This window comes from Amblyraja radiata, chromosome 14 (genome assembly GCF_010909765.2).
Source record: "Amblyraja radiata isolate CabotCenter1 chromosome 14, sAmbRad1.1.pri, whole genome shotgun sequence".
In the NCBI taxonomy this organism is placed as follows: domain Eukaryota; kingdom Metazoa; phylum Chordata; class Chondrichthyes; order Rajiformes; family Rajidae; genus Amblyraja; species Amblyraja radiata.
Genome location: NC_045969.1, coordinates 46,305,940 through 46,332,197, shown reverse-complemented (window position 1 = coordinate 46,332,197; position 26,258 = coordinate 46,305,940). Strand labels below are relative to the sequence as shown.

Sequence of the window (26,258 nt, the reverse complement as noted above, 5' to 3'; positions counted from 1 at the left end):
ACTAACCCATTTACATTTATATCCGAGTCAGTTATATCACATAACGAGAACATGTGATGGACATGCTTTATTTGCAGTTGCTTTGTAATTTTAAAAATGATCTTTATTAATCAGATATCCTAATGTTAACTGTAAAAGAGCCATACAGCATGAAAATAAGCCCTTGTTGTATTCCTTCTTATTTCTCTCACCAGAGATGGCACCTAATTCTGAAACTGTGACAGCAAAATGTAACTTCAATTTCTTTCCTGTTGGTTCAGTTTGTGTGTCCAATCTTATCCTGAGGTTCATGTCCATCGAGAGGGGTGTCCAAACTCTGCTATCACCATAGTGTGCTGTGCTGGAATTTAAAGCACCTAGGAATTGGCAACCCAAATGTCATTAAGAGTATTTTTTTTCTTTTCAAATTTGGTCAAAAATTCAAGAACCAGAATACATCTAATTCCTTTTTCTGTAAATGAATAACAGGGTAGAGACACACACCGATTTTTAACACAAGGTATGTTTAGTGATGTTCACAAATCTTTGGATATTCTGTTTCCTGACATTTTATTCTTTGGTATTTTTACTATCATCTTCCTGACTTTCATTCCCTCTCTGTATATATCTTCCTGAAGATACCAGTTGTTTTATGGATATATGTCACAAATAGCATAAAATAAATTATGTTAATACTTCTGTCAGCTCGAACGCATACACTGCTAATATGAGTTCACAACAATTAAACAAAGTATTTGGTTATCTATGACATTTTAAGTGTACTTATAGTTTTTGATTTCATGACATTTTCTAAGAAATACACAATGGATGTGAGTTGTCTGACCTGATCAAATAACATCACATCATTAGTTAAGAGAGCGCAGCAGCGGTTGCAGTTTCTGCACCGGATGAGAAGAGCTCACCTCCCCCATCCCGTCCTCACCACTTTCTACAGGGGAACCATAGAGAGCATTCTGACCAGTTGCATCTCTGTCTGGTTTGGGGACTGCAAAGCCTCCGACTGGAAGTCCGTGCAGAGAGTGGTGAGGACGGCTGAAAAAATAATCGGGACTTCTCTCTGGGGAAATTTCCCTGGGGAAATTCATGTGATCAAAAAAGAATCCACACTCCACACGGGCACCGCTTGAGTTCGAAATGAAAAGCAGGTATTTGGAACTGTTGGCAGCAACACTGCTTGTTCGATCACTGTGCTGACAGAGATTTGATTCTTTCTCCATTATTTTGTTGACAGTCTGTAAAGATTGGATTATTTTCTTTGATCTTAGATGGAAACAATTGTGCACAGATTGCTTCTTCAAAGAGATATTACAGTATGATCCAGATTTTTGCAATAGAATAACAAATCCCCTGCTCCTTTTGAGACTGAGTGATGAACATTGTTTTGTTTTTCAGCAATCAACAAATGGTGACAAGATTTATTTTTTTCTTTGGTTTTTACGGGGTTGCAATTTAAAACCCCCACTATTTTGGGGTCTTCAGAATTCACATACTTGTTGAGAAGGGCAATCAGCGCAATGTCGTACGCAGTAGAGATACACTGAGCTGCATTCAGATCCTTAATTTGCTGACTGGTGATTTCTGGGAATTTTCAATTTTCTGTCCTTGAAAATAGAAGCATTTCTTTAATTTTTTGAACATAATGAAGATGTTTGTGTTTGAACTCATTGTACAGCTTAGATATTTTGTGCTTCAGTTTCTCCATGGTTTTCTTTCTGGCAACCCCATGTGGATACTTTTCAGCAAATGATTTTTTCTTGCGAAGTGTTTCTCCAACTTTGGTTTTCTTGTTGGTTTATTTATAATTGAAAATGAGACTTAAAGGGAGCCTGGCCACACTCCATACTCTGAAGAGACTTTGCAGTGAGTGGAGCAGTGAAAATGTAATAAAAGGAACTGTAAGTGTTGGTTTATACCAAAGATGGACACAAAATGCTGGAGTAACTCAGCGAGTCAGGCAGCATCTCTGGAGAAAATGGATAGGGGACATTTCAATAAAAAGGAACTGCAGATACTGGTTTATACCACTTGGAGTATTTATTGGTTCGCTTGCTCATCATTGGTTAAATTGATTAGTCAGCTCATCTGCCTAGCTGCTGAAATGAGAATATTTAGGAATTCAATTAGTTCAATTTTTTTGTGTACTTTGGTGTTTATGGTAGATTTTATTGCCAACAGTTTGGATGTCTTATGTTCTAAAATAGACACAAAATGCTGGAGTTACTCAGCTGGAAGGGCAACATCTCTGGAGAAAAGGAATGGGTGACGTTTCGAGTCGAGACCCTTCTTCAGACTAAACCAGCATCTGCAGTTCTTTCCTACACATTCGTCTATGTTCTAAATTGTGCTTCCTAAGAGGAAAAAACATGTGTAACCGTTTTTACTTAATGTCTCCCCTTTAGGGAAATGGAAAAGTATTAATAAAAGGAATTATTACTGGTTTGACACGTGGAAAACATGGGTTACATGTTTGTGCCTTTGGAAATCTTTTTAATGGTATGGACAAAGTACTGGGTATTATTAATATCTTGCTTTTAATCCAAGCTTAGTTCTTTATGTATAACTTTTAACTGTATTTTTGAGGCATTTGAGAATAATGTAAACCAGTCATCAAAGATTACATCACCTCATTACAAATCAATGAATCTGATAATCAGGAGTGATGTTTAGCATGCTGCTAATATAGCCTATTATAATCAGAATCAGATTTTATGACCATGATTTTTATGTGGCTGGTCCAATTTAGTTTCTGCTAGCCATAAATAGGTTGTTTGCTCTTCTCTAGACTACTTGGTGTTTACATAGCACACAAACACAACTTTTCACTGTATCTCAGTACATGTGACAATAACAAACAAATCTCATTACCAATTTACTAGATTTTGTCCATTTATTGGTCAAGTTGAATATCAGTCATTGATTTCAGGAACATACATTTATGATTATTAATTGTGTGTGTTTCATTGACAATTAAAAAGCTTAAAGAAAGGCTAATTATTAATATGCCAGATACACTATTTTTAAGAGCAGTGGAAACAAACCACAGCAGCTACAGGTACTTTAGTAAAAGTTGTGTACTTTCTTTAGAAAAATACAGGGACTTAAGGACAGTATCAGATACATTATGTGCACAAAATCAAATGCCATTCCTTATCATAAGGTGGACACCAAGTTTGTACAACACGGACATTATACATTATCCCCATTTTAGTTGATAAAGTATTGTCGGCAAATGTAACCTTACATAGAAAATAGGTGCAGGAGTAGGCCATTCGGCCCTTCGAGCCTGCACCGCCATTCAATATGATCATGGCTGATCATCCAATTCAGTATCCTGTACCTGCCTTCTCTCCATACCCCCTGATCCCTTTAGCCACAAGGGCCACATGTAACTCCCTCTTAAATATAGCCAATGGTCTGAAGAAGGGTTTCAGCCCGAAACGTTGCCTATTTCCTTCGCTCCATAGATGCTGCTGCACCCGCTGAGTTTCTCCAGCTTTTTTGTATGGCCTCAACTACCTTCTGTGGCAGAGAATTCCAGAGATTCACCACTCTCTGTGTGAAAAATGTTTTTCTCATCTCGGTCTGAAAAGATTTCCCCCTTATCCTTAAATTGTGACCCCTTAAGAATTTTGGAAGTTTCTATAAGATCCCCCCGCAATCTTCTAAATTCTAGCGAGTACAAGCCGAGTCTATCCAATCTTTCTTCATATGAAAGTCCTGACTTCCCAGGAATCAGTCTGGTGAACCTTCTCTGTACTCCCTCTACGGCAAGAATGTCTTTCCTCAGATTAGGAGACCAAAACTGTACGCAATACTCCAGGTGTGGTCTCACCAAGACCCTGTACAACTGCAGCAGAACCTCCCTGCTCCTATACTCAAATCCTTTTGCTATGAATGCTAACATACCATTCGCTTTCTTCACTGCCTGCTGCACCTGCATGCCTATTTTCAATGACTGGTGTACCATGACACCCAGGTCTCGTTGCATCTCCCTTTTTCCTAATCGGCCACCATTCAGATAATACCTTAATGGGCATTTGTTCTTTTCTATGCTTTAAAATGTATTTGTATAGGTTTTCTTCTCATGCTGAGTGCAATCTTCCTTCTGTAAAAATAAGTAATTTAAATAAAATTAATCATAATTAAATAACTATACATATTTCTTTTAGGTTATCGCAGCATAGGACCACATTTCAATCCACGAAAGACGACACATGGTGGGCAACAAGATGAAGTAAGGTGAATGTTATATGTTAGTCTTAGAGTAATACAGCACATACCCTTTGGCCCCACGTGTCCATGCCAACCAGGATGCCCATCTACGATATTCCAAATGCCCACATTTGGCCCATATCCCATAAAACCTTTCTATCCATGTAAGTATCCAAATGTCTTAAATGTTGCAATTGTACCTGTCTTAACCACTTTGTCTTGCAGCTCTTTCCATACATACATCATTCTATGTGAAGAAATTATTCTTCAGGACCCCTTTATATTTTTTCCCTCTCATATTAAATGTCTTCCAGTTGTTGATACCACTTTCTTGGGGGGGGGAATACAATTCACCTTGTTTTATGTCCCTCATGATTTTATACATCTCATTAAGGTCATTCCTCAGTCTTTCACACTCCAAGGAACAAAGTCCTGGCGAGACCAACATCTAGCTATATCTCACACCATTGAGTCCTGGCAATATTCTCAAATCTACTTTGCTCTCTTTCCACCTTAATTACATATTTCCTAATAACCATAACCATACTAAGGGCAGTATGGGTGATCATAACCATACTAAGTGCAGCTTCATCATTGTCATGTAGAACTGCCACATAACATCACAACTCTTGTATTCAATACTGTGACTGATGAAAGCCTGAGTACCAAATGCCTTATTTACCACACTGTCCGCCAATTATGCCATGTTCAGGGAATTATGAACGTGTACTCTCTGCTACAACACTCCCCAGGCCCTACCTTTCACTATGCAAGCCTTACCCTAGTTTTACTTTCCAAAATGTAACATCTTGTACTTATCTGAATTAAATGTCAATTACCAATCCTCAACTCACCTATCCAGCTGATCAAGACTTTTTAATTGTTTATTTTGTAATCTGCAAACGTACTCACCATTCCATGCATATTGTCATCCAAATCATTGATATTAATGACAAGCGAAAAAGGACCCACCATTGATCTCTGTGGCACATGTTACACGTTTTTTCTAGTCCAAAAAAACAACATTCCACCATCACACTCTGCTTCTTACCATCAACCCAATTATTTATCCAATGCGTTAGCCCTCCCTGGATCCCATGCAATCTAACGTTCCAGACTAGCCTATCACGAGGGACCTTCTCAAAGGCCTTTCTGAGGTCAATATAGACAAAGTCCATAACTCTGACCTTAGTTAATCCTCTTGGAAAAAACTAAGATCCTTCAAAAAACTAAGATCTGTGAGATACGATTTCTCATGCACAAAGCCATGCGGACTACGCAAATGCAGATAGATCGAGTCCCTCAGAATACCCTACAATAATTTACCCACCACTGATGTCAGGCTCACGTACCTGTAATTCCCTGACTAGTCCTTGTTGCCTTTCTTAACTAATGTACAACATTAATGATCCTCCATTCTTCACCTGTGGCTAAAGATAATGCGCAAGATTCTAGGATGCATGTTGTTATGCCCTAAGATTTATCTATCTTAATGTGCTTTTAGACCGCCAATACCTTCTCGTTGGCAATTTTATATTGTCCAAAAATATCACAATTGATGATTTTTTTTAAATGAGAAACTCCTAGGGGATAATAAGGTGGAAAGATTAGGCTTAATCTATATGTACACGATAGCGCAATCATTTTAGGGGCGCCTTACCTCACTATTCGCCTGTGGTGTGCAGTATCAAGTTTCGTTATATTTTAAAAAGTAAATCACTTAAAAAACTTTAATGAACTTTATACTGTGAATGGGACAAGTTTCAACGTGGTAGTCGCGCCTGCGCAGTGCGCTCCCACTTGCCGAGCCCATCAGCCCCGCGTGCACAGTTGGGGAAGGGTTGCTGGGCCTGGCGCCATTTTCATTTGTCATTTTGCCATTTTGATCTAATATTTCCGTGTGTACTTGACTGGCATCATAACAGAAACCCAACGCGTTCACAGGTCGTCTAGTTTGTATTAAAAATCAAAAACTATTTGTTTAAAAATCAAAAACAGAATGTTTATGATTTTTCTGTAAAAGGTCATGCTGGCAATTCATTTGTTGCAGCATGGGATCACATTTAGGTACTTTTTATGTTGGAGAATATTTGAAGACCAATCGTATTTTACTCAGTGCCAGGTAAAATTTATCTTAAAAGACTACATTTTCTATTTTGAATGGTGTATTCACTAAATTGCCAGGTTACAACTATTTTATTCGCTCACTGTAAGCCAGGAAAATAATGTATTAATTTGTTTGTCATTGTGGACAAAAAGTATTGAGACAAATATTTACGAAAGTAAGTCTTTGATAAGTGCTAATAATCCGTGCTGTTGCTTAGGGTTGTTAGGGTGTATGACAGCCAATCATAGATAAATCGGATGGGTGTAAAGTACGAGTACTAAAATATTTGTTGTACAAGGTAAAAAGATTTTCGGAAGCACACCGATTGCATTATTTTTGGAAGGTGCAGTCATCTGTAGTTGGCTATAGGCAAATGGATTTCCATCATAATGAAGGAGAGCAATAGGAATACATTCACGTGACACTGAAATTCCATGCCATAGGCACAAACCTGTTTAGAGTCCCAGAGTAATCTAGCTGTGCAACACAGAAACAGGATCTTGCCCCAACTTGGACATGCCTACCAAATAGTATAAGACCCGCTTGCCTGTGCCTGGCTCATATTCCAGTACACCTTTCCTTTCCACGTCACTCTCCAAGTGTCTTTTAAATTACATAACTGAACCCTCTTCTGCCACTTCCTCTCGGATCTCGTTCCATACACCACCCTATAACCATATAACCATATAACAATTACAGCACGGAAACAGGCCATCTCGGCCCTACAAGTCCGCGCCGAACAATTTTTTTTCCCTTAGTCCCACCTGCCTGCACGCATACCATAACCCTCCATTCCCTTCTCATCCATATGCCTATCCAATTTATTCTTAAATGATACCAACGAACCTGCCGCCACCACTTCCACTGGAAGCTCATTCCACACCACTACCACTCTCTGAGTAAAGAAGTTCCCCCTCATGTTACCCCTAAACTTCTGTCCCTTAATTCTGAAGTCATGTCCTCTTGTTTGAATCTTCCCTATTCTCAAAGGGAAAAGCTTGATCACATCAACTCTGTCTATCCCTCTCATCATTTTAAAGACCTCTATCAAGTCCCCCCTTAACCTTCTGCGCTCCAGAGAATAAAGACCTAACTTATTCAACCTATCTCTGTAACTTAGTTGTTGAAACCCAGGCAACATTCTAGTAAATCTCCTCTGTACTCTCTCTATTTTGTTGACATCCTTCCTATAATTGGGCGACCAAAATTGTACACCATACTCCAGATTTGGTCTCACCAATGCCTTGTACAATTTTAACATTACATCCCAGCTTCTATACTCAATGCTCTGATTTATAAAGGCTAGCATACCAAAAGCTTTCTTTACCACCCTATCTATATGAGATTCCACCTTCAAGGAACTATGCACGGTTATTCCCAGATCCCTCTGTTCAACTGTATTCTTCAATTCCCTACCATTTATCATGTACGTCCTATTTTGATTTGTCCTGCCAAGGTGTAACACCTCACATTTATCAGCATTAAACTCCATCTGCCATCTTTCAGCCCATTTTTCCAAATGGCCTAAATCACTCTGTAGACTTTGGAAATCCTCTTCATTATCCACAACACCCCCTATCTTGGTATCATCTGCATACTTACTAATCCAATTTACCACCCCTTCATCCAGATCATTGATGTACATGACAAACAACAAAGGACCCAACACAGATCCCTGAGGCACCCCACTAGTCACCTGCCTCCAACCCGACCAACAGCCATCCACCATTACCCTCTGGCTTCTCCCATTCAGCCACTGCTGAATCCATCTTGCTATTCCTGCATTTATACCCAACAGTTTAACCTTCTTAACCAACCTTCCATGAGGAACCTTGTCAAAGGCCTTACTAAAGTCCATATAGACAACATCCACTGCTTTACCCTCGTCAATTTCCCTAGTAACCTCTTCAAAAAATTCAAGAAGATTAGTCAAACATGACCTTCCAGGCACAAATCCATGTTGACTGTTCCTAATCAGACCCTGTTTATCCAGATGCTTATATATATTATCTTTAAGTATCTTTTCCATTAATTTGCCCACCACTGAAGTCAAACTAACAGGTCTATAATTGCTAGGTTTACTCTTAGAACCCTTTTTAAACAATGGAACAACATGCGCAGTACGCCAATCCTCGGTGACTATTCCCGTTTCTAATGACATTTGAAATATTTCTGTCATAGCCCCGGCTATTTCTACACTAACTTCCCTCAATGTCCTAGGGAATATCCTGTCAGGGCCTGGAGACTTATCCACTTTTATATTTTTCAAAAGTGTCAGTACTTCTTTTACTTTGAAACTCATAGTATCCATAACTACTCTACTCGTTTCCCTTACCTCACATAATTCAATATCCTTCTCCTTGGTGAATACCGAAGAAAAGAAATTGTTCAATATCTCCCCCATCTCTTTTGGCTCTGCAGATAGCTGCCCACTCTGTTTCTCCAATGGACCAATTTTATCCCTCGTTATCCTTTTGCTATTAATATAGCTGTAGAAACCCTTTGGATTTACTTTCACCTTACTTGCCAAAGCAACCTCATATCTTCTTTTAGCTTTTCTAATTTCCTTCTTAAGATTCTTTTTACATTCCTTATACTCCACAAGCACCTCATTTACTTCATGCTGCCTATAATTATTGTAGTTCTCCCTCTTTTTCCGAACAAGATGTCCAATTTCCCTTGAAAACCAGGGCTCTTTCCAATTTTTACTGTTTCCTTTCAACTGAACAGGAACATAAAGATTCTGTACTCTTAAAATTTCCCCTTTAAATGTCCACCATTTCTCTTCTACATCTTTCCCATAAAACAAAATGTCCCAGTCCACTCCTTTTAAATCATCTCGCATCTCATCAAAGTTAGCCTTTCTCCAATCAAAAATCTCAACCCTAGGTCCAGTTCTGACCTTCTCCATAATTATATTGAAACTAATGGTATTGTGATCACTGGACCCGAAGTGCTCCCCAACGCATACCTCCGCCACCTGTCCCGTCTCATTTCCTAACAGGAGGTCCAGCACTGCCCCTCCTCTAGTAGGTACCTCTATGTATTGCTGCAAAAAACTATCCTGCACACATTTTACAAACTCCAAACCATCCAGCCCATTTACAGAATGTGTTTCCCAGTCTATGTGTGGAAAGTTGAAATCTCCCACAATCACTACCTTGTGCTTACTACTAATATCTGCTATCTCCTTACATATTTGCTCTTCCAATTCTCGTTCCCCATTTGGCTGTCTATAATACACCCCTATAAGTGTTGCTACACCTTTCCCACTTCTCAGTTCCACCCAAATAGCCTCCCTAGATGAGCCCTCCAATCTATCTTGCCAAAGCATTGCTGTAATATCTTCCCTGACTAGCAATGCAACACCACCACCTCTTGCCCCTCCAATTCTATCACACCTGAAGCAACGAAATCCTGGAATATTTAGTTTCCAATCACAGCCCTCCTGCAAACCCTCTATTTCTGTTTCAGATTTCCAGCATTTCTTATTTTCATATTGTTGCCTATTTGATCTGTAATGAGTTGACTCGAACACACATCAAGATACAACACATATTTATTAAATCTTCATACAGCAAGGATCTGCAGTCATCACATCTCCGAGCTGCTATTCATTCTAACTAGCGTAAGCAGGCTCTTGATAATATGAAGCACATACTAGGCGGAGTTACTACTAACAAACACTATAATTGGCTAGTATGAAACAAAGATCCTATAGCAAGATAGGCTACTCCTGCGAAATACAATGGGCTGACGTGTAGTATGCTACGGAGGGGATCCTGGACATTTTTCCCCGCCCATTTTAGTAACCGGAGCCTATCTGACCCGACCCGACTCCCAGTGTAATCAATGTTGCGGGGCAACAGTTTGTGTGGGTTAGATTCATAATTCTGTCAGTTCATACTTCTTGTCAAGAATAAAATTTGACTCTGGTAATTGTCTTTTTTAATGTTTTTTAAATCATTTCTTTTTAAATGGCTCACAAGCAGTGTTTGGGTTGATTTTGTAGTAACCGGAACCGACCCGACTCGCAGGGTAATTGACATTGCGGGGGAAGTTTTTGTGCGTGATATGGGGTTAGATTCATAATTCTGTTAGTTCATACTTCTGTTAATTCTTGTTAAAGAATAAAATGTTTATAAACACACATACATGAATGTGATATAAATGTATATAATCACTAGACCAAGTGCAGACCCGTTGGGTCTGTTTCCCCAACGGCGTTTGTGGGGGGGGGGGGGTGAGAAGAGGCGAGGGAGGGGAGAGGAGGAGGAGGAAACGGGATAGATTTGGGAGGGAAAGGAGAGCGGGGTAGGGGGTGAGAGATGAGGAGAGAGATGTGGGGGAGGGGGGATGGGGAAGATGGGGAGGAGGGAGGGAGGGGGAGAGGGGTGGGGGAGAGAGGGGAAAGAGTGGGGAGGGAGAGTGGAGGGGAAGGGGGAGAGAAGTGGAAGAGTGGGGAGGGAGGAGGAGAGGGGTAGGGGGAGTGATGGAAGAGGGACAGAGGGATAAGGGGGTGGGGGGGAGAGGGAAGGGGGGGGGGGAGAGAGGGAAGGGGGGGGGGGGAGAGAGGGATGGGAGAGGGAGAGGGGTGAGGAGAGGGAGAGGGGGAGGAGAGAAGGGGGAGAGAAGTGGAAGAGTGGGGAGGGAGGGATGGGTAGAGGGGTAGCGGGTGTGGAGGAAGAGAGACGGGGGAGTGGTGGAAGAGGGACAGAGGGGAAGGGGTGGGGGAGAGAGGGGAAGGGAGGGGAAGAGAGAGGGGTGGGGGTGGGAGAGGCGTGGGGTAAGGGGATAGAAGTGGAAGAGTGGGGAGGGAGGGGTAGGGGGAGTGGTGAAAGAGGGACAGAGGGGTAGAGTGAAGGGGGTGGTGGTAGAGAGGGAAGGGGGGTGGGGGAGAGAGGGATGGGTGGGAGAGGGAGAGGGGTGAGGAGAGGGAGACATAGAAGCATAGAAATTGTGCAGGAGTAGGCCATTCGGCCCTTCGAGCCTGCACCACCATTCAATATGATCATGGCTGATCATCCAACTCAGTATCCTGTACCTGCCTTCTCTCCATACCCCCTGATTCCTTTAGCCACAAGGGCCACATCTAACTCCCTCTTAAATACAGCCAATGAACTGGCCTCAACTACCTTCTGTGGCAGAGAGTTCCAGAGACTCACCACTATCTGTGTGAAAAATGTTTTCCTCATCTCAGTACTAAAGGATTTCCCCTTTATCCTTAAACTGTGACCCGCTTGTCCTCGACTTCCCCAACATCGGGAACAATCTTCCTGCATCAGACAAATGCAATTCAGGACTTTTCACTTCACAAGCAAAGTCAAAATGACGGTTAGTGAAGAATTCGAATATTCGCTGAGCGTTCAGATGCTGCGCCGCCTCCTGCACCAAAGGGGGGGGAGCATGTGTCGTCACACAAAGATCTTGTAGCGGAGAGCTCCGCTATAAGATCTTTGGTCACATACTAAGCACGCGCCTCCACAAACAGATGAGCGTCTTCTTGAATGGAGAGCGCGTGGCCGCCTCCACAAACAGTCACACACACTGAGGACCCGCCCCCACAAAAAATATTTTGTGAGGAAGGGGAGGAGGATGGGGGAGAAGAGGATGGGGGAGAGAGGTGAAGGGGGGGGGGAGGGGTTGGAGCGGGCGTGCATGAGTCGAGAGAAGAGAAAAGGGCAGAGAGAGAGAGAGGCTGGTACAACAACAAAAAAGCTGGATAAACTCAGCGGGTGCAGCAGCATCTATGGACCGAAGGAAAAGGGCAACGTTTTTGGCCGAAACCCTTCTTCCGGGTTTCGGCCAAAAATGTTGACCATTCAATTCGCTCCATAGATGCTGCCGCACCCGCTGAGTTTATCCAGCTTTTTTTATGTCTACCTTCGATTTTCCAGCATCTGTAGTTCCTTCTTAAAGACAGAGACTGTGCACGGTATGGGATTGTGGTGGGTGTGGGGGAAGAGTGTGGAGGGAGGGGGAGAGTGGGATTGGAGGGGGAGAGGGGTGGGGGGAGAGAGAAGTGGAAGAGAAGGGAGGGAGGGGGAGAGGGGTAGCAGGAGTGGTGGAAGAGGGACAGGGGGAGTGGTGGAAGAGGGACAGAGGGGTAGGGGAAGGGGTGGGGGAGAGAGGGGGGGGGGGGGTGAGGGAGGGAGAGGGGTGGGGTAACGGAAGAGAAGTGGGAGAGGGAGGGATAGGGGGAGTGGTGGAAGAGGGACAGAGGGGAAGGGGGCGGGTGAGAGAGGGAAGGGAGTGGGGTAGAGAGGGAAGGGTGGGGGAGAGAGGGATGGAAGAGGGGTGAGGAGAGGGAGAGGGGGAGGAGAGAAGGGGAGAGAAGTGGAAGAGTGGGGAGGGAGGGAGGGGTAGCGGGAGTGGTGGAAGAGGGACGGGGGAGTGGTGGAAGAGGGACAGAGGGGAAGGGGTGGGACAGGGAGGGGAAGAGAGGGGTGAGGGAGGGAGAGGGGTACGGGTAAGGGGAGAGAAGTGGAAGAGTGGGGAGGGAGGGGTAGAGGGACTGGTGGAAGAGGGACAGAGGGGTAGGGGAAGGGGGCGGGGGGAGAGAGGGAAGGGGGGGGGGTAGAGAGGGAAGGGGGGGGGGGGAGAGAGGGATGGGTGGGAGAGGGAGAGGGGTGAAGAGAGGGAGACATTGAAACATAGAAATTAAGTGCAGGAGTAGGCCATTCGGCCCTTCTAGCCTGCACCACCATTCAATATGATCATGGCTGATCATCCAGCTCAGTATCCTGTACCTGCCTTCTCTCCTTACCCCCTGATCCCTTTAGCCACAAGGGCCACATCTAACTCCCTCTTAAATATAGCCAATGAACTGACCTCAAATACCTTCTGTGGCAGAGAATTCCAGAGATTCACCACTCTCTGTGTGAAAAATGTTTTCCTCATCTCAGTACTAAAGGATTTCCCCCTTATCCTTAAACTGTGACCCCTTGTTCTGGTCTTCCCCAACATCCGGAACAATCTTCCTGCATCTAGCCTGTCCAACCCCTTAAGAATTTTATACGTTTCTATAAGATACCCCCTCAATCTTCTAAAATCTAGCGAGTACAAGGCGAGTCTATCCAGTCTTTCTTCATATGAAAATCCTGACATTCCAGGAATCAGTCTGGTGAACCTTCTCTGTACTGCCTCTATGGCAACAATGTATTTGAGCATTGGGCATTGTGACATCACACGATGGAACGTTCACCAGGGGCTGGGGCTCCTGCAAAGGCATATGTAAATGAATCCATTCCGATTGGACATATGTGAACATTGGGCATTGTGACATCACACAATGGAACGTTCACCAGGGGCTGGGGCTCCTGCAAAGGCATATGTAAATGAATCCATTCCGATTGGACATCTGTGAGCATCGGGCATTGTGACATCACACGATGGAACGTTCACCAGGGGCTGGGGCTGGTGCTGATTCTATGGGTGAGAGGCCAGTTTATTTTTGAAATATTGGGGGGAGGGGGGGGGGGGGGAAGGATTTGATTAAAAACGTGTACTTAAACACGACGAAATGTAATGAGGAGCGGATACTTAGAAAGAAAAGTGAAATCTCTACCGAAATGGAAAAGATGTCGGCGATTCTGCGTCTGGTTTCGGAGTTGCAGTGAATCAAAGGAAGAAATGCATCCGGAAGCCGTACATGTAAATGGATCCATTCCGATTGGACATCTGCGAGCATTGGGCATTGTGATTGGACATCTGCGAGCATTGGGCATTGTGACATCACACGATGGAAACGAATCAAAAGACAGAAAGGCAGCCGGACGGACGGCAGGCGACAGGCACAGACTTTTATATAATAAAGATAGATATAACACGCACATTTATATTTATTCTGATCCAATGATGAACTTTATTTCAGACTAGACAAGGGACATTAAATAAGAAACATTGTAAACCTCCCCGCAACTTCACACACATTAGGCCTATCCCCCCCCCCCCCGACACTCCCTCGCCTGCCCCCCTCACTACAATGTCTCCCCCCCCCCCTCCTATGCCCCTCTCCCGCTGCCCCGGGCGCGCACCCCCTTTCCCGCTGCCCCGAGCCGCGCACTCCCTCTCCCGCTGCCCGGGCCGCACACCCCCTTTCCCGTTGCCCCGGGCCGCGCACTCCCTCTCCCCGCTGCCCCGGGCCCGCGCACTCCCTCTCCCCGGGCCGCGCACTCCCTCTCCCCGGGCCCCGCACTCCTTCTCCCCGGGCCCCACACTCCTCCCCGCTGCCCCGGGCCGCGCACTCCCTCTCCCCGGGCCGCGCACTCCCTCTCCCCGGGCCCGCACTCCCTCTCCCCGCTGCCCCGGGCCACGCACCCCCTTTCCCGCTGCCCCGGGCCGCACACTCCCTCTCCCTCTCCCCGGGCCGCGCACTCCCTCTCCCCGCTGCCCCGGGCCGCGCACTCCCTCTCCCCGCTGCCCCGGGCCGCGCACTCCCTCTCCCCGCTGCGGAAACAAAGATCCAATCTTTGGCCGGAAGCAAGATGGCGGAACAAGATGGCGGAGCAAGATGGCGGAACAAGATGGCGGGGGCTGGTTGCTAAAATGGGTCATATAATCACCCATGAATCCGCCCATGAGCGTACTACACGTTTGCGTGAGAGTAACCCATCTTGCTCCGCTATAAGTTCTTTGGTATGAAATAGCCAATCTACATCCTTCCTAGTAGAAACAAAAGGACCATCGGTGGCTAAGCAATATAGGTGGAATGTTAATAATACATTTGCAGAATTACACAAAATCACCAATCTAACGGGTGGCCTGCAAACCCTTCCGGCCTGTGTGTGGTACAAGTCCGCCTCACCTCCTTTCACTGGAGAAGATATCGGGTAGGGAAATGGGGAAACGACCGGCGGCCTGACAGGCAGGGAAGGTGACGAGATAGGCGAGCTAGACGTCAAACGCTGTGGGGAGACCACAGTGGGAACGATAGGTGACAGTGGAGATGTGGGGCCGACTGGGAGGATATACGAAACGCGAGACATCAGGATAAGGAGTCGCAGGACGCGGTTCCTTCACCGGAAGAAGATGTCGGTGGCTAACGTGGACCACGGGAGGGGGGGTGCTGGGTGTGGCAGTAAAGGCTGCTTTTGCTGATGTGGCTTCAGGCTTTTGCAGACGGCGCAACCTTTGTTTTAATTCTCGTATGTATTTGGTCATTCCGGGCCAGTAAAACATGCTTTGCGTCCTTTGGAGGGTTGCCTCCACGCCAGGGTGACCCCTGTGAATGTCGTCAAAGTATTTGTCCCGGAGAGCTGCTGGGACCACTGCCTTGTGGCCCTTGACAATAATTCCGTCCTGTACTACTAGTTCGTCGCGAACCAGGAAATATGGGCATATCTTGAGAGGGGTGTTGTGTTGTTTATCCGGCCAGCCGAATGACTGTCGACAGCACCAGCCGTGTGTTCTGCCTGTTTAGAGTCCAAGAGTAATCTAGCTGTGCAACACAGAAACAGGATCTTGCCCCAACTTGGACATGCCTACGAAATTGTATAAGACCTGCTTCCTGTGCCTGTGCCAAGTGACATAACTGAACCCTCTTCTGCCACTTCCTCTCGAAGCTCGTTCCATACACCACCCTCTTTTTTTCTTCAGATTTCCAGCATTTCTTATTTTCATATTGTTGCCTATTTGATCCATTGAAGAGGTGGGAGCTGAATTTCATCACAAGACACAATAGCTTTCATAGGATATTGAATTATTCGTTGAGCAACAATGTCAGATGAATCCATTGGTTCTTGGGGAATTTAACATGGGAATAGGACGTAAGGCTGTGCGTTTTACAGGTGTTGTTTATTTAGGTTTGTTCCAGACTTATGTAAAAATGATTGCACCATTTCTGGAATTATGGACTTGTTAGCTCCACAATTCCAATTGGAATAATCTGTTTTAAACAGATCTCTTTCTTCGTTTGTTTAACATATACCGTTTTTGTACAATTTCTACCATTTCAAGCGTACTAAATGCAAATAAATATGTGATTTTGCATAATATGATGTTTAAGAAGGAACAGCAGATGCTGGAACAATCCAAGGTAGACAAAAATGCTGGCGAAACTCAGCGGGTGAGGCAGCATCTATGGAGCGAAGGAATGGGTGACGTTTCAGGTCGAGACTTCTTCAGACTGATGAGGGGATGGGGGAGGGGGGGGAAGAAGAAAGGAAGAGGCAGAGACAGTGGGCTGTGGGAGAGCTGGGAAGGGGAGGGGAAAGAGGGAGAAAGCAAGGACTTCCTGAAATTGGAGAAGTCAATGTTCATACCGTTGGGGTGTAAACTACCCAAGCAAAATATGAGGTGCTGCTCCTCCAATTTGCAGTGGGACTCACTCTGGCCATGGAGGAGACCCAGGATAGAAAGGTCGGATTCGGAATGGGAGGGGGAGTTGAAGTGCTGAGCCACCGGGAGATCAGGTTGGTTATTGCGAACTGAGCGGAGGTGTTGGGCGAAGCTATCGCCAAGCCTAAGCTTGGTCTCACCGATGTAGAGCAGCTGACTGCTAGAACAGCGGATGAAATAGATGAGGTTGGAGGAGGTGCAGGTGAACCTCTGCCGCGCCTGGAAAGACTGCTTAGGTCCTTGGATGGAGTTAAGGGGGGAGGTAAAGCGACAAATGTAGCATTTCCTGTGGTTGCAAGAGAAAGTACCAGGGGAGAGGGTGGTATGGGTTGGAAGGGAAGAATTGACCAGGGAGTTATGGAGGGAATGGTCTCTGCGGAAAGCCGACAGGGGAGGAGATGGGAAGATGTGGCCAGTGGTGGGATCTCGTTGGAGGTGGCGAAAATGTCATAGGATTATCTGTTGTATGTGATGGCTGGTAGGGTGGAAGGTGAGGACAAGGGGGACTCTGCCCTTGTTACAAGTGGGGGGATGGGGAGTGAGAGCAGAGTTTCGGGGTATAGAAAAGACCGTGGTGAGAGCCTCAACTATAGTCTTGCATAATATGATGGTGTTTCATCCTTATTTTCATTATAAACTAAATCTTATTAATAATTTGATATGGTAAGAATGTTAAACTAATTTACAAAGTTTTTCTTTATTATAAAAATAAAGAATTTAAACTTCCCCAAAATAAGTCCCTTTCTTACTACTTAACTATATTATCTGACACAGTATGTTCTGGAAATGCTCAGTTTCAAGATTCATTGACTGCATGTATTCTGTTCTGAATCTGTTCTTCAGATTTCAATGAAATGGAATACATGGTTGAGTAGAGGGGTTGTTATATTTGACTTGACGTGCAGCCCTGTCCCACGGTATGAGTTAATTCCAAGAGATCTCCCGAGTTTAAAAAAAATCGAACTCGTGGTAAGCACGGAGAATGAATGTAGTGGGTACGTCGGAGCTCGGGGACGTCTCTTAGTGCTAACGGCAGGTACTCGGGAAGACTCGCTAACGGCAGGTAAGCACAGGAAGACTCATGAAGATTTTTCAACATGATGAAAAATATCCACGAATACCAATGAGTGGCCATTACCGTAAATCTCCGAGTTCGAATCAGGGCAAACTCGGGAGAACTCTTGGAATGAACTCGTACCGTGGGACAGGGCTTTTACTTTGCTCATCAACCCCAATGGAATGTTGAAATTGTAGTATGTAATAAATAAAAGGAGTTATTCCAAACTGTCGTCATATAAATTTTGGAGCATTATTCTGCACAGGGGATATTCAGCTGGAATCCTTTCCCTTTCAATTGTTGTGAACTTTACAGGATTTCATAATACAATAGGTTTTGAAAGTATTATTAAGACCTCTTTTGCTAATACATTCCAGGCACGTGGGAGATCTTGGTAATATTGAAGCTAATGAAGAAGGTGTGGCTGAGTTTCAAGTAGAAGATCATCTTCTTAGTCTTTCAGGAACTGAGTCTATAATTGGCCGGGCTCTGGTGGTAGGTATTAGAAGCGGCTGCATTTGCTCATTGGGTAGAGTATTTCATACCAAGCTATTCTCCGTGCACTCTGTTGCAACAAATACAACAGTCTCTTGTGCCTCAAAGCAAATTTGTATGCAGGTGCCTTTTGCTTTGTAACTTTAACTATAAATCAAAAGATAAAATTAACTCTATAACTAACTCTATTTAAATTAACTCAGTAACTAAACTCTCTATTTCATTCTACAAAGCAGTGCAGCCAGAATCTGCTTAACTATTTTGTTAAAGCTTTTTGCACTTCCCAAATGAACAAAATATCTACTAATTATTGCAGAAATTATTTAAAAAAAACAGCATTGTCAATAATCAGGTGCAGTTTATTTTCATTTTTGTCTTTATCTGATGCTCAACAAAACATTGATGCAATCAGACTCATTGGTCAGGAATGGAAATTATACTTTTATTTCCTTTCCTCACAAGATTCCAGGCACAATGGCATTACTTGTACCATCCATTAGTTGGCCAGAACCAAATCAGTACAGACCAATAGACCAGGATCTTAACTTGGTAGAAAAATCAAAATGCTGGAAGGACTCAGTCAATCGAGCAACATCAATCGAAAAGATGTTGCTTGACTGACTAAGTTCTTCCAGCATTTCATTTTTTGTTTCCGATTCAAGCATTTGCAATTTTATTTATTTCCATTAAATTTGGTAGTCCTTGTTCATTATGTTGAATTTCAACACCTTATCAACAGAACCATTTAAAAAGCTATTTCACTATTGTCAATTCAACTTTTTAATCCTCCAGTGTGTGGTGAATGAAGTAGTTAGTCATCTCCATTCAATCTTATTTTTTAAATCATCAGTTTTTAAAGTTATTTCACAGTTTGTTAAATGCGGTAACTTGATTACAACTAGGGAGTTTGTATGAATGTACATTCTACCATCATAAACAGGATTATATTTTGGATTTATGCACTCCGAGTTCTTACAGTTTGGCTTCTCTTCCCAACCAATTGTTCAAGCGCTTTTGATTGCAACATGCGCCTTAATTTAGTTCAACAAAGAAACTGACAAGTTACTAAAGAACCTGGTGAGTGATTTTTATGTTCAACTAAAGGTTCATCTTCAGGTTCCCAACCTTCCAGCTCTTTGTAACAAAAGAAGCACTGAGCAACCCTGTGATTTTTTTTTGCTCCAAAGTAGGAAAATCTTTTATTATAATTTAATGAAAGGCTTTAATGTATGCTTCAGTTTTATGGTTACAGACAATGTTAATGATTTCTTAATATTCAGTTTATCCATGCTACTGCTTGTTCAATGAACTTGAATTGTGCCTCCTATTAATGACCATTTTTCCATTTTTGAATTTCCAAATTGAAAGTTTTCAATTGTTTAGCTATTTATAAAATATTTTAATGCTTTTTTTCAGGATATTAAAATTTATACAATATTTAAAATGGTGAATTTTGTAAAATTTGATTATTTTGAAAAGTAAACCAAATCCAATTGCAATACATCTGCATATTTAATCAGCCCTTTGAAGCTGGATAGAAAAAAGTAGGTAACTCTGATTTATCTATCAGCTGCCAGTGGATTGATAAATGAAATGAATTTGCAACAATTCAAAATAATATTAGTTTATTTTATAAATAAGTTTCAGGTTAATCTTTCTAATGTACACATTTTGCACTCCGTGTTAAGGCAACAGTGCTTGTTGACAGAGTATTTTCTGTGACCGCTTTGGCATATATTTCCATTTCCTGACTTTGGCTGCAGTGAAGCCTTAATTTTAGGGTATGACTGTCATCCAGCAATTTTGATGTCATCAAGTTGGCTGTATGCCCAATCATTTTGAAGAATTCTTGTAAACAATAAATCAGAAAGTAGAAAAGTGCATTTTCTAATCCTGTCACTTTCAAAGGATCTCTGTACAACCTGCTAGTCTGATTTTGTTTGTTAACCCTTGTCTGGAATCAGAGTCCCTCGATAAACTAATTGTGTTTTTCAAACTGGTCAGTCATGAGGTACTGAGAGAGTTGGCTTCGGAAATGGCAAAAAATAATTGATGCCTATCATAATTAGTGACCCTTGCTTCAATAATGCAAAATAGTTATCTCCCAAATTGTGCCCACAAAATAAGCAATAACTTTTTATAAATGATATATATAAAATTTACAAAGTGGACAGATTATTTTCTATCCATTCAACTTTATTATAAATCCAATCGACTCATTTCATGCCAGGTTATCTTTCATTACTTTTTCCCACTGTGTGATAGCATTCTAAGAAAAAAATGAGTCCAACAGTCTTTCCATTAACTATGCTGAATGACGTGGAAACAGATACATTTTAGTGTAGATACACAAACAAGAGTAACCTTGTACATTCTTCCACAAAATACTTTTTAATCTTTCTACACAGAGGCAAGAAGGAAAGAGGGAATGTAGGATAACAGGCTGTTGGGAATAATGCCTGGCATTCTTTGGAGCCACTTTCACCAGTTCTTAATGCCCATACAGTTTTTGTCAGAAGTGACAGGTTATGTTTGCTCAAATTTGAATGGCATACTGCAACACAGAGTGAATGTTATCTTGTATTTTCAAGAATCTGCACTCCTGGTTTTAACTCCAGTACTTGGGTTTAACATTTAGCATATGGTAAATTGTGCAATGGCAATTAGATTAGCAGTCTAAATAAATAAAAATTGGGAGGAGTATCAAATGGTCTAATGACCCGAGAACAAACATTTACAAAACTCTGTTTTAGTAATATCTGTACACCTTATCTTCAGATCCATTATTTATTGAATGGGTTGAAGTTTTATTTGTAAACGATAAGAATTTTTAAGACGAAAGAACAAAAAACAGTACAGTACAGCATAGAAACAAATGTTCATTTTGTCATAGCTGTCCTTGTCCTTAAGTGGGAGGAGCCATCTTGGTGAACGGCTGCTAGCCAGCAGCCGTCCGTTTTAAATCCGTTTTTTTTATAGTTTTTAGTGAGTCCTGTTTTTTGTTTGTAGGGGATATGGTCTTTTTAATGTGGGGGGTAGGTATTAACTTAATTTCTAGGTCCCTACCTGGTCGGTGTGGCAGCCTTTTCTCCGGGCTGCCCGTTGACCCGTCCTCGTGGCCTACCTGCGGGCTTGGAGCGCCGTTTCCTGGCGGGAACCGCCCAGCACCTCGGCGGCGGCACAGCATTGGAGCGCTGGAGCGGAGCGGGCGATCCCTTGCCTGGGTCGCCGCGCTGGAGCGACGCGCTGGAGCTCTGGCGAGCTGGACCGCCGAGAGCAACAACTCCGGGCTGCGGGTCTGCGGAGCGTAGAGGCGGCGTGCGGAGAGGCGGAGAGGCGGCAGTGCTGAGAGGCGGCGCCAACTTTACCAACGGGAGCCTGGGCGCTCCAAACCGGCGCGGCCTTGTCGGCTTCGGCAGCCGCGGGCTCCAACCAGGAAGCGGCCGTTCCAAGTGGCCCAGCCGCCAAAAGGACTCTCCCGACGCCGGGGCAAGACCACCCGGTGAGAACGGCCAGGAACATCGGGCCTCCGTAGAGGCAACTGCGGTGGCCTCAATAGGCCTGACTTTGGGGTGAACTTGGGGTGGGGACTGGACATTGTGCCTTCCTCCACAGTGCTACCCACTGTGGGGGGATGATTTTTTTTGTCTAATTGTAGTCCTGTAGGTCTGTGTCCAAGATGGCTGCCGTGAAGAGAGAGTGGACGCTGGCACGATTTGGTTGCCGCTGCTCCCTCTTCACACTGTGTTTTTGATTTTCTGTTTTTGGATTGAATCCTGTTTTTAATTTGTGTCTCTGTGATGTCCTTATTACTTGTTATATTCCGATTATATGTTATTCCGATATACTATGTAAGGTGACCTTGAGATGTTTGAAAGGCGCCCATTAAATAAAATTTATTATTATTATTATTATCTACTCTGAATGCCATTACCAATTTATCCAGTGTTATAAGCATTTTCATATTTCATTTAGTGTTGAGTTACAATTACCTTGTGAATGCTTACATTTCAATCTAATAATAGGTAAACAGGAATCCTATGAGTTACAGGTAGTGCTGTTCTAATGCATGTCTCCATAAATTATATATAATACACGGGTAATAAATTAGGAAAATGATTTGCATTATGCAGGCCAAATCGGTTGTAATGAAGATTTCAATTTGGAATGAGAGAATCACTTAAAAGTTATTTTGGAAATGAACAAACAGAAAAATTGCTGTCTTGGATTTAAACAGTAGACAATAGACAATAGGTGTAGGAGTAGGCCATTCGGACCTTCGAGACAGCACCGCCATTCAATGTGATCATGGCTGATCATCCCCAATCAGTACCCCGTTCCTGCCTTCTCCCCATATCCCCTGACTCCGCTATTTGTAAGAGCCATATCTAGCTCTCTCTTGAAAGCATCCAGAGAACCCGCCTCCACCACCCTCTGAGGCAGAGAATTCCACAGACTCACCACTCTCTGTGAGCAAAAGTGTTTCCTCGTCTCCGTTCTAAATGGCTTACTCCTTATTCTTAAACTGTGGCCCCAGGTTCTGGACTCCCCCAACATCGGGAACATGTTTCCTGCCTCTAGCGTGTCCAAACCCTTAACAATCTTATATGTTTCAGTGAGATTCCCTCTCATCCTTCTAAACTCCAGAGTGTACAAGCCCAGCTGTTCCATTCTCTCAGCATATGACAGTCCCGCCATCCCGGGAATTAACCTTGTAAACCTACGCTGCACTCCCTCAATAGCAAGAATGTCCTTCCTCAAATTAGGGGACCAAAACTGCACACAATACTCCAGGTGTGGTCTCACTAGGGCTCTGTACAACTGCAGAAGGACCTCTTTGCTCCTATATTCGATTCCTCTTGTTATAAAGGCCAACAAGCCATTCGCTTTCTTCACTATCTGCTGTACCTGCATGCTTACTTTCATTGACTGATGTACAAGGACCCCCAGATCCCGTTGTACTTCCCCTTTTCCCAACTTGACGCCATTTAGATAGTAATCTGCCTTCCTGTTTTTGCTACCAAAGTGGATAACCTCACATTTATATGCATTAAACTTCATCTGCCATGCATCTGCCCACTCCCCCAACCTGTCCAAGTCACCCTGCATTCTCATAGCATCCTCCTCACAGTTCACACTGCCACCCAGCTTTGTGTCATCTGCAAATTTGCTAATGTTACTTTGAATCCCTTCATCCAAATCATTGATGTATATTGTAAATAGCTGCGGTCCCAGCACCGAGCCTTGCAGTACCCCACTAGTCACTGCCTGCCATTCTGAAAGGGACCCGTCAATCCCTACTCTTTGTTTCCTGTCTGCCAACCACTTCTCTATCCATGTCAGCACTCTACCCCCATTACCATATGCCCTAATTTTGCCCACTAATCTCCTATTTGGGACCTTATCAAATGCTTTCTGAAAGTCTAGGTACACTACATCCACTGGCTCTCCCTTGTCCATTTTCCTAATTACATCTTCAAAAAATTCCAGAAGATTAGTCAAGCATGATTTCCCCTTCGTAAATCCATGCTGACTCGGACCGATCCTGTTACTGCTATCCAAATGTTCGGCTATCTCATCTTTTATAATTGACTCCAGCAACTTCCCCACCACCGATGTCATGCTAACTGGCCTATAATTCCCTGTTTTCTCTCTTCCGCCTTTCTTAAAAAATGGGATAACATTAGCTACCCTCCAATCCACAGGAACTGATCCTGAGTCTATAGAACATTGGAAAATTATCACCAATGCATCCACGATTAACCCCAATGCATCCTACATTTCCTGTAGTCACTTCCCCTTCAACTCCACCTTTATACTCCCAATTTGTCAATCCCTCCCCCCCACTATTTAGTTTAAACCCACACGTGTGGCCCGAGCAAACCTGCCTGCCAGAATGTCGGTCCCCCTCCAGTTAAGGTGTAACCAGTCCCTTTTGTACAGGTCACCCCTAACCCAGAAGAGATCCCAGTGGTCTATAAATCTAAATCCTTGCTCCCTGTTCCAGCCCCTCAGTCAAACATTCAGATCCCCTATCTCCCTGTTCCTGTCCTCACTAGCACGAGGTACTAGAAGCAATCCAGAGATAATCACCCTAGAAGTCCGGCATTTCAGTCTTCTTCAGAGGGTGGTAGGGGTCCTAATTTCCATGTAATCTTCCCACAATAATCGCACATAATTCATCTTAAAAGCATGAATACTTTAATCAGAGGTAGCCATTGAAATTGACGAGCACTAACTTGTATTTACATTTGTACAAAGATACTCTATTAAATGATATGACATACAGCCTTTTAATGTTTAGCTGGCAGTAACAAAAATAAACCTTTTGTGTTTGAAAAAACATTTATTATTGAAAATCCTGCGGGAAAATTATCTCTACCTTCTACCTCCCATCCCCCTTTCTCCATTTGCACAACTGTCTTTATATCGTGGTTTTCAATCACACAGGCCTAAAACTATCATATATTCAGAACTGCCTAATTGAAGAGAATTAATTTTATTTTGAACTTCGCTGAAATTCAAGAAAAATAGCAAATTACTTAATAAGCTGTGATCAAGCTAAATTAATTTGAGTTACTAAGCATAAGTTTATGTGCTTTGCATCAGATTTAGCAGTTTGTTAATCCTTTAATAGTTTCTATGGATTGAACATTAAAAAAAAAATCTACATTTATTGTTGTAGCACTGTTTAATTAATACTGAGTGTAATTGTACGAAATTGTACAAAAATTAGTATGATTGTACTTGATAACACAATTGTGCAAATACATTTCTTTATTAAGGCATCGACATGTGACCTGAATCATTGTTTAATTAATGACCTTAGTCTTTGAGGGACACTACTTTGGGAATACAGTGTGCCCATATTCAACCAGGTATGAAAGACTGACATGCTCTGATTTAAAAACATGATTGCTCTAATATTTAAAGAAAAATTGAGTTTATTTCAACAAAAATTCCAATTTACACAGGCATTTTCTTTTGTTGTCAGAGATAAGGTCTCTGTAATCAGCATAGCATGCAAAGTTTAAATGCTGACATTACAAGTGTAAGATGAGCATTTCGTTTGATATATTCTCCCCTCATCTCAGTCAGGGGAAGAAATTGTTTTTTTTAAATTGATTATCCAAAAAAATGAGTATACAATTGGAAAACATTAATCAATTAATTGAATGGCCTCTCCGAAAGCTTAAACTCATCTAAATAATACATGTTACATCTGACGGTTAAGACTAAATGATCCTTAAAGTTACGTTCTAACATTTTTACATTTTGCAGATTCGGGCGGAAGAAGATGATCTGGGTAAAGGAGTAAATGAAGAGAGCCTTGCAACAGGGAATGCTACAACAGGTTTAGCCTGGGGCGTCATTGGAATAGGTGAAGTTGTTGCCAATTAAATAATTTAATACTGCAGCACAAAATTTTAAGCAGGAATCTGAATTAACAGTAAGGCAATGTCAGTAAACATTTTGAATTTGCATTTATTATTCATTAATCTAGGTTGATGCATGGAAAATTGTTCATGTTACTGATTTGTTTCAGTTTGTTTTTAAATTATATGTTGCTGTTTGGCTGTCTCAATGAAAGAAATGTAACTTTGTTTGTTGTACGAAACATAATTTAAATTGATTTTGTTTTAGTTTAGACCTTGAATGCACAGCTAATATTGATGTAGAATTTTAATCCTGGATCTCATGCTGTACTACTTGCTAATTTATGTACTTGGCTCCCTCCTTTTATCTAAAATGAAATGGTCAGCAGTTTAAATTTTCTCCAAAGACCACTGGGTTGGTCAATGCTATGGTGCAGCACATAAGAAGGATTGATGGGGGTTCTGTTACATAGGTTAAAATTGCAACACAGCTAGTTTCACAAGTCCAGTGACCCAGGTTTAATTCTGACCTCCAAAGTTATCTATATATGGAATTTTAAGCTATCTTTGTGCCTCCAAATGCTTCACTTTCCTCCAATATCCCAAGGATGCATAGGATGGTACGTTAATTAGTCACCGTAATTGTTTTCTACTAATTTGGTGAATGGTGGAA

At 42.8% G+C, this 26,258-nt stretch overlaps 1 protein-coding gene and 1 long non-coding RNA gene across 2 annotated transcripts in view; one reads left to right on the top strand and one right to left on the bottom strand.

Annotated features, from left to right (window-relative positions):
- Positions 1-25,857, top strand: part of LOC116980721 (superoxide dismutase [Cu-Zn]-like) — a 28,479-nt gene extending 2,622 nt beyond the window's left edge. The window contains exons 2-5 of the mRNA XM_033033222.1: positions 2,400-2,493; positions 4,170-4,239; positions 18,092-18,209; positions 25,491-25,857. Of these exons, the coding sequence (XP_032889113.1) occupies positions 2,400-2,493; positions 4,170-4,239; positions 18,092-18,209; positions 25,491-25,610 (402 nt within the window). The 3' untranslated portion in view covers positions 25,611-25,857. The remainder of the gene's footprint in view (positions 1-2,399; positions 2,494-4,169; positions 4,240-18,091; positions 18,210-25,490) is intronic.
- Positions 1,649-15,328, bottom strand: LOC116980725. Its single transcript, XR_004414049.1, has 3 exons — positions 15,280-15,328; positions 8,193-8,194; positions 1,649-1,660 (listed from the first exon to the last, which is right to left on the bottom strand). It is a non-coding gene; the product is annotated as an uncharacterized LOC116980725 (long non-coding RNA).
- Positions 25,858-26,258: the final 401 nt, after the last annotated feature.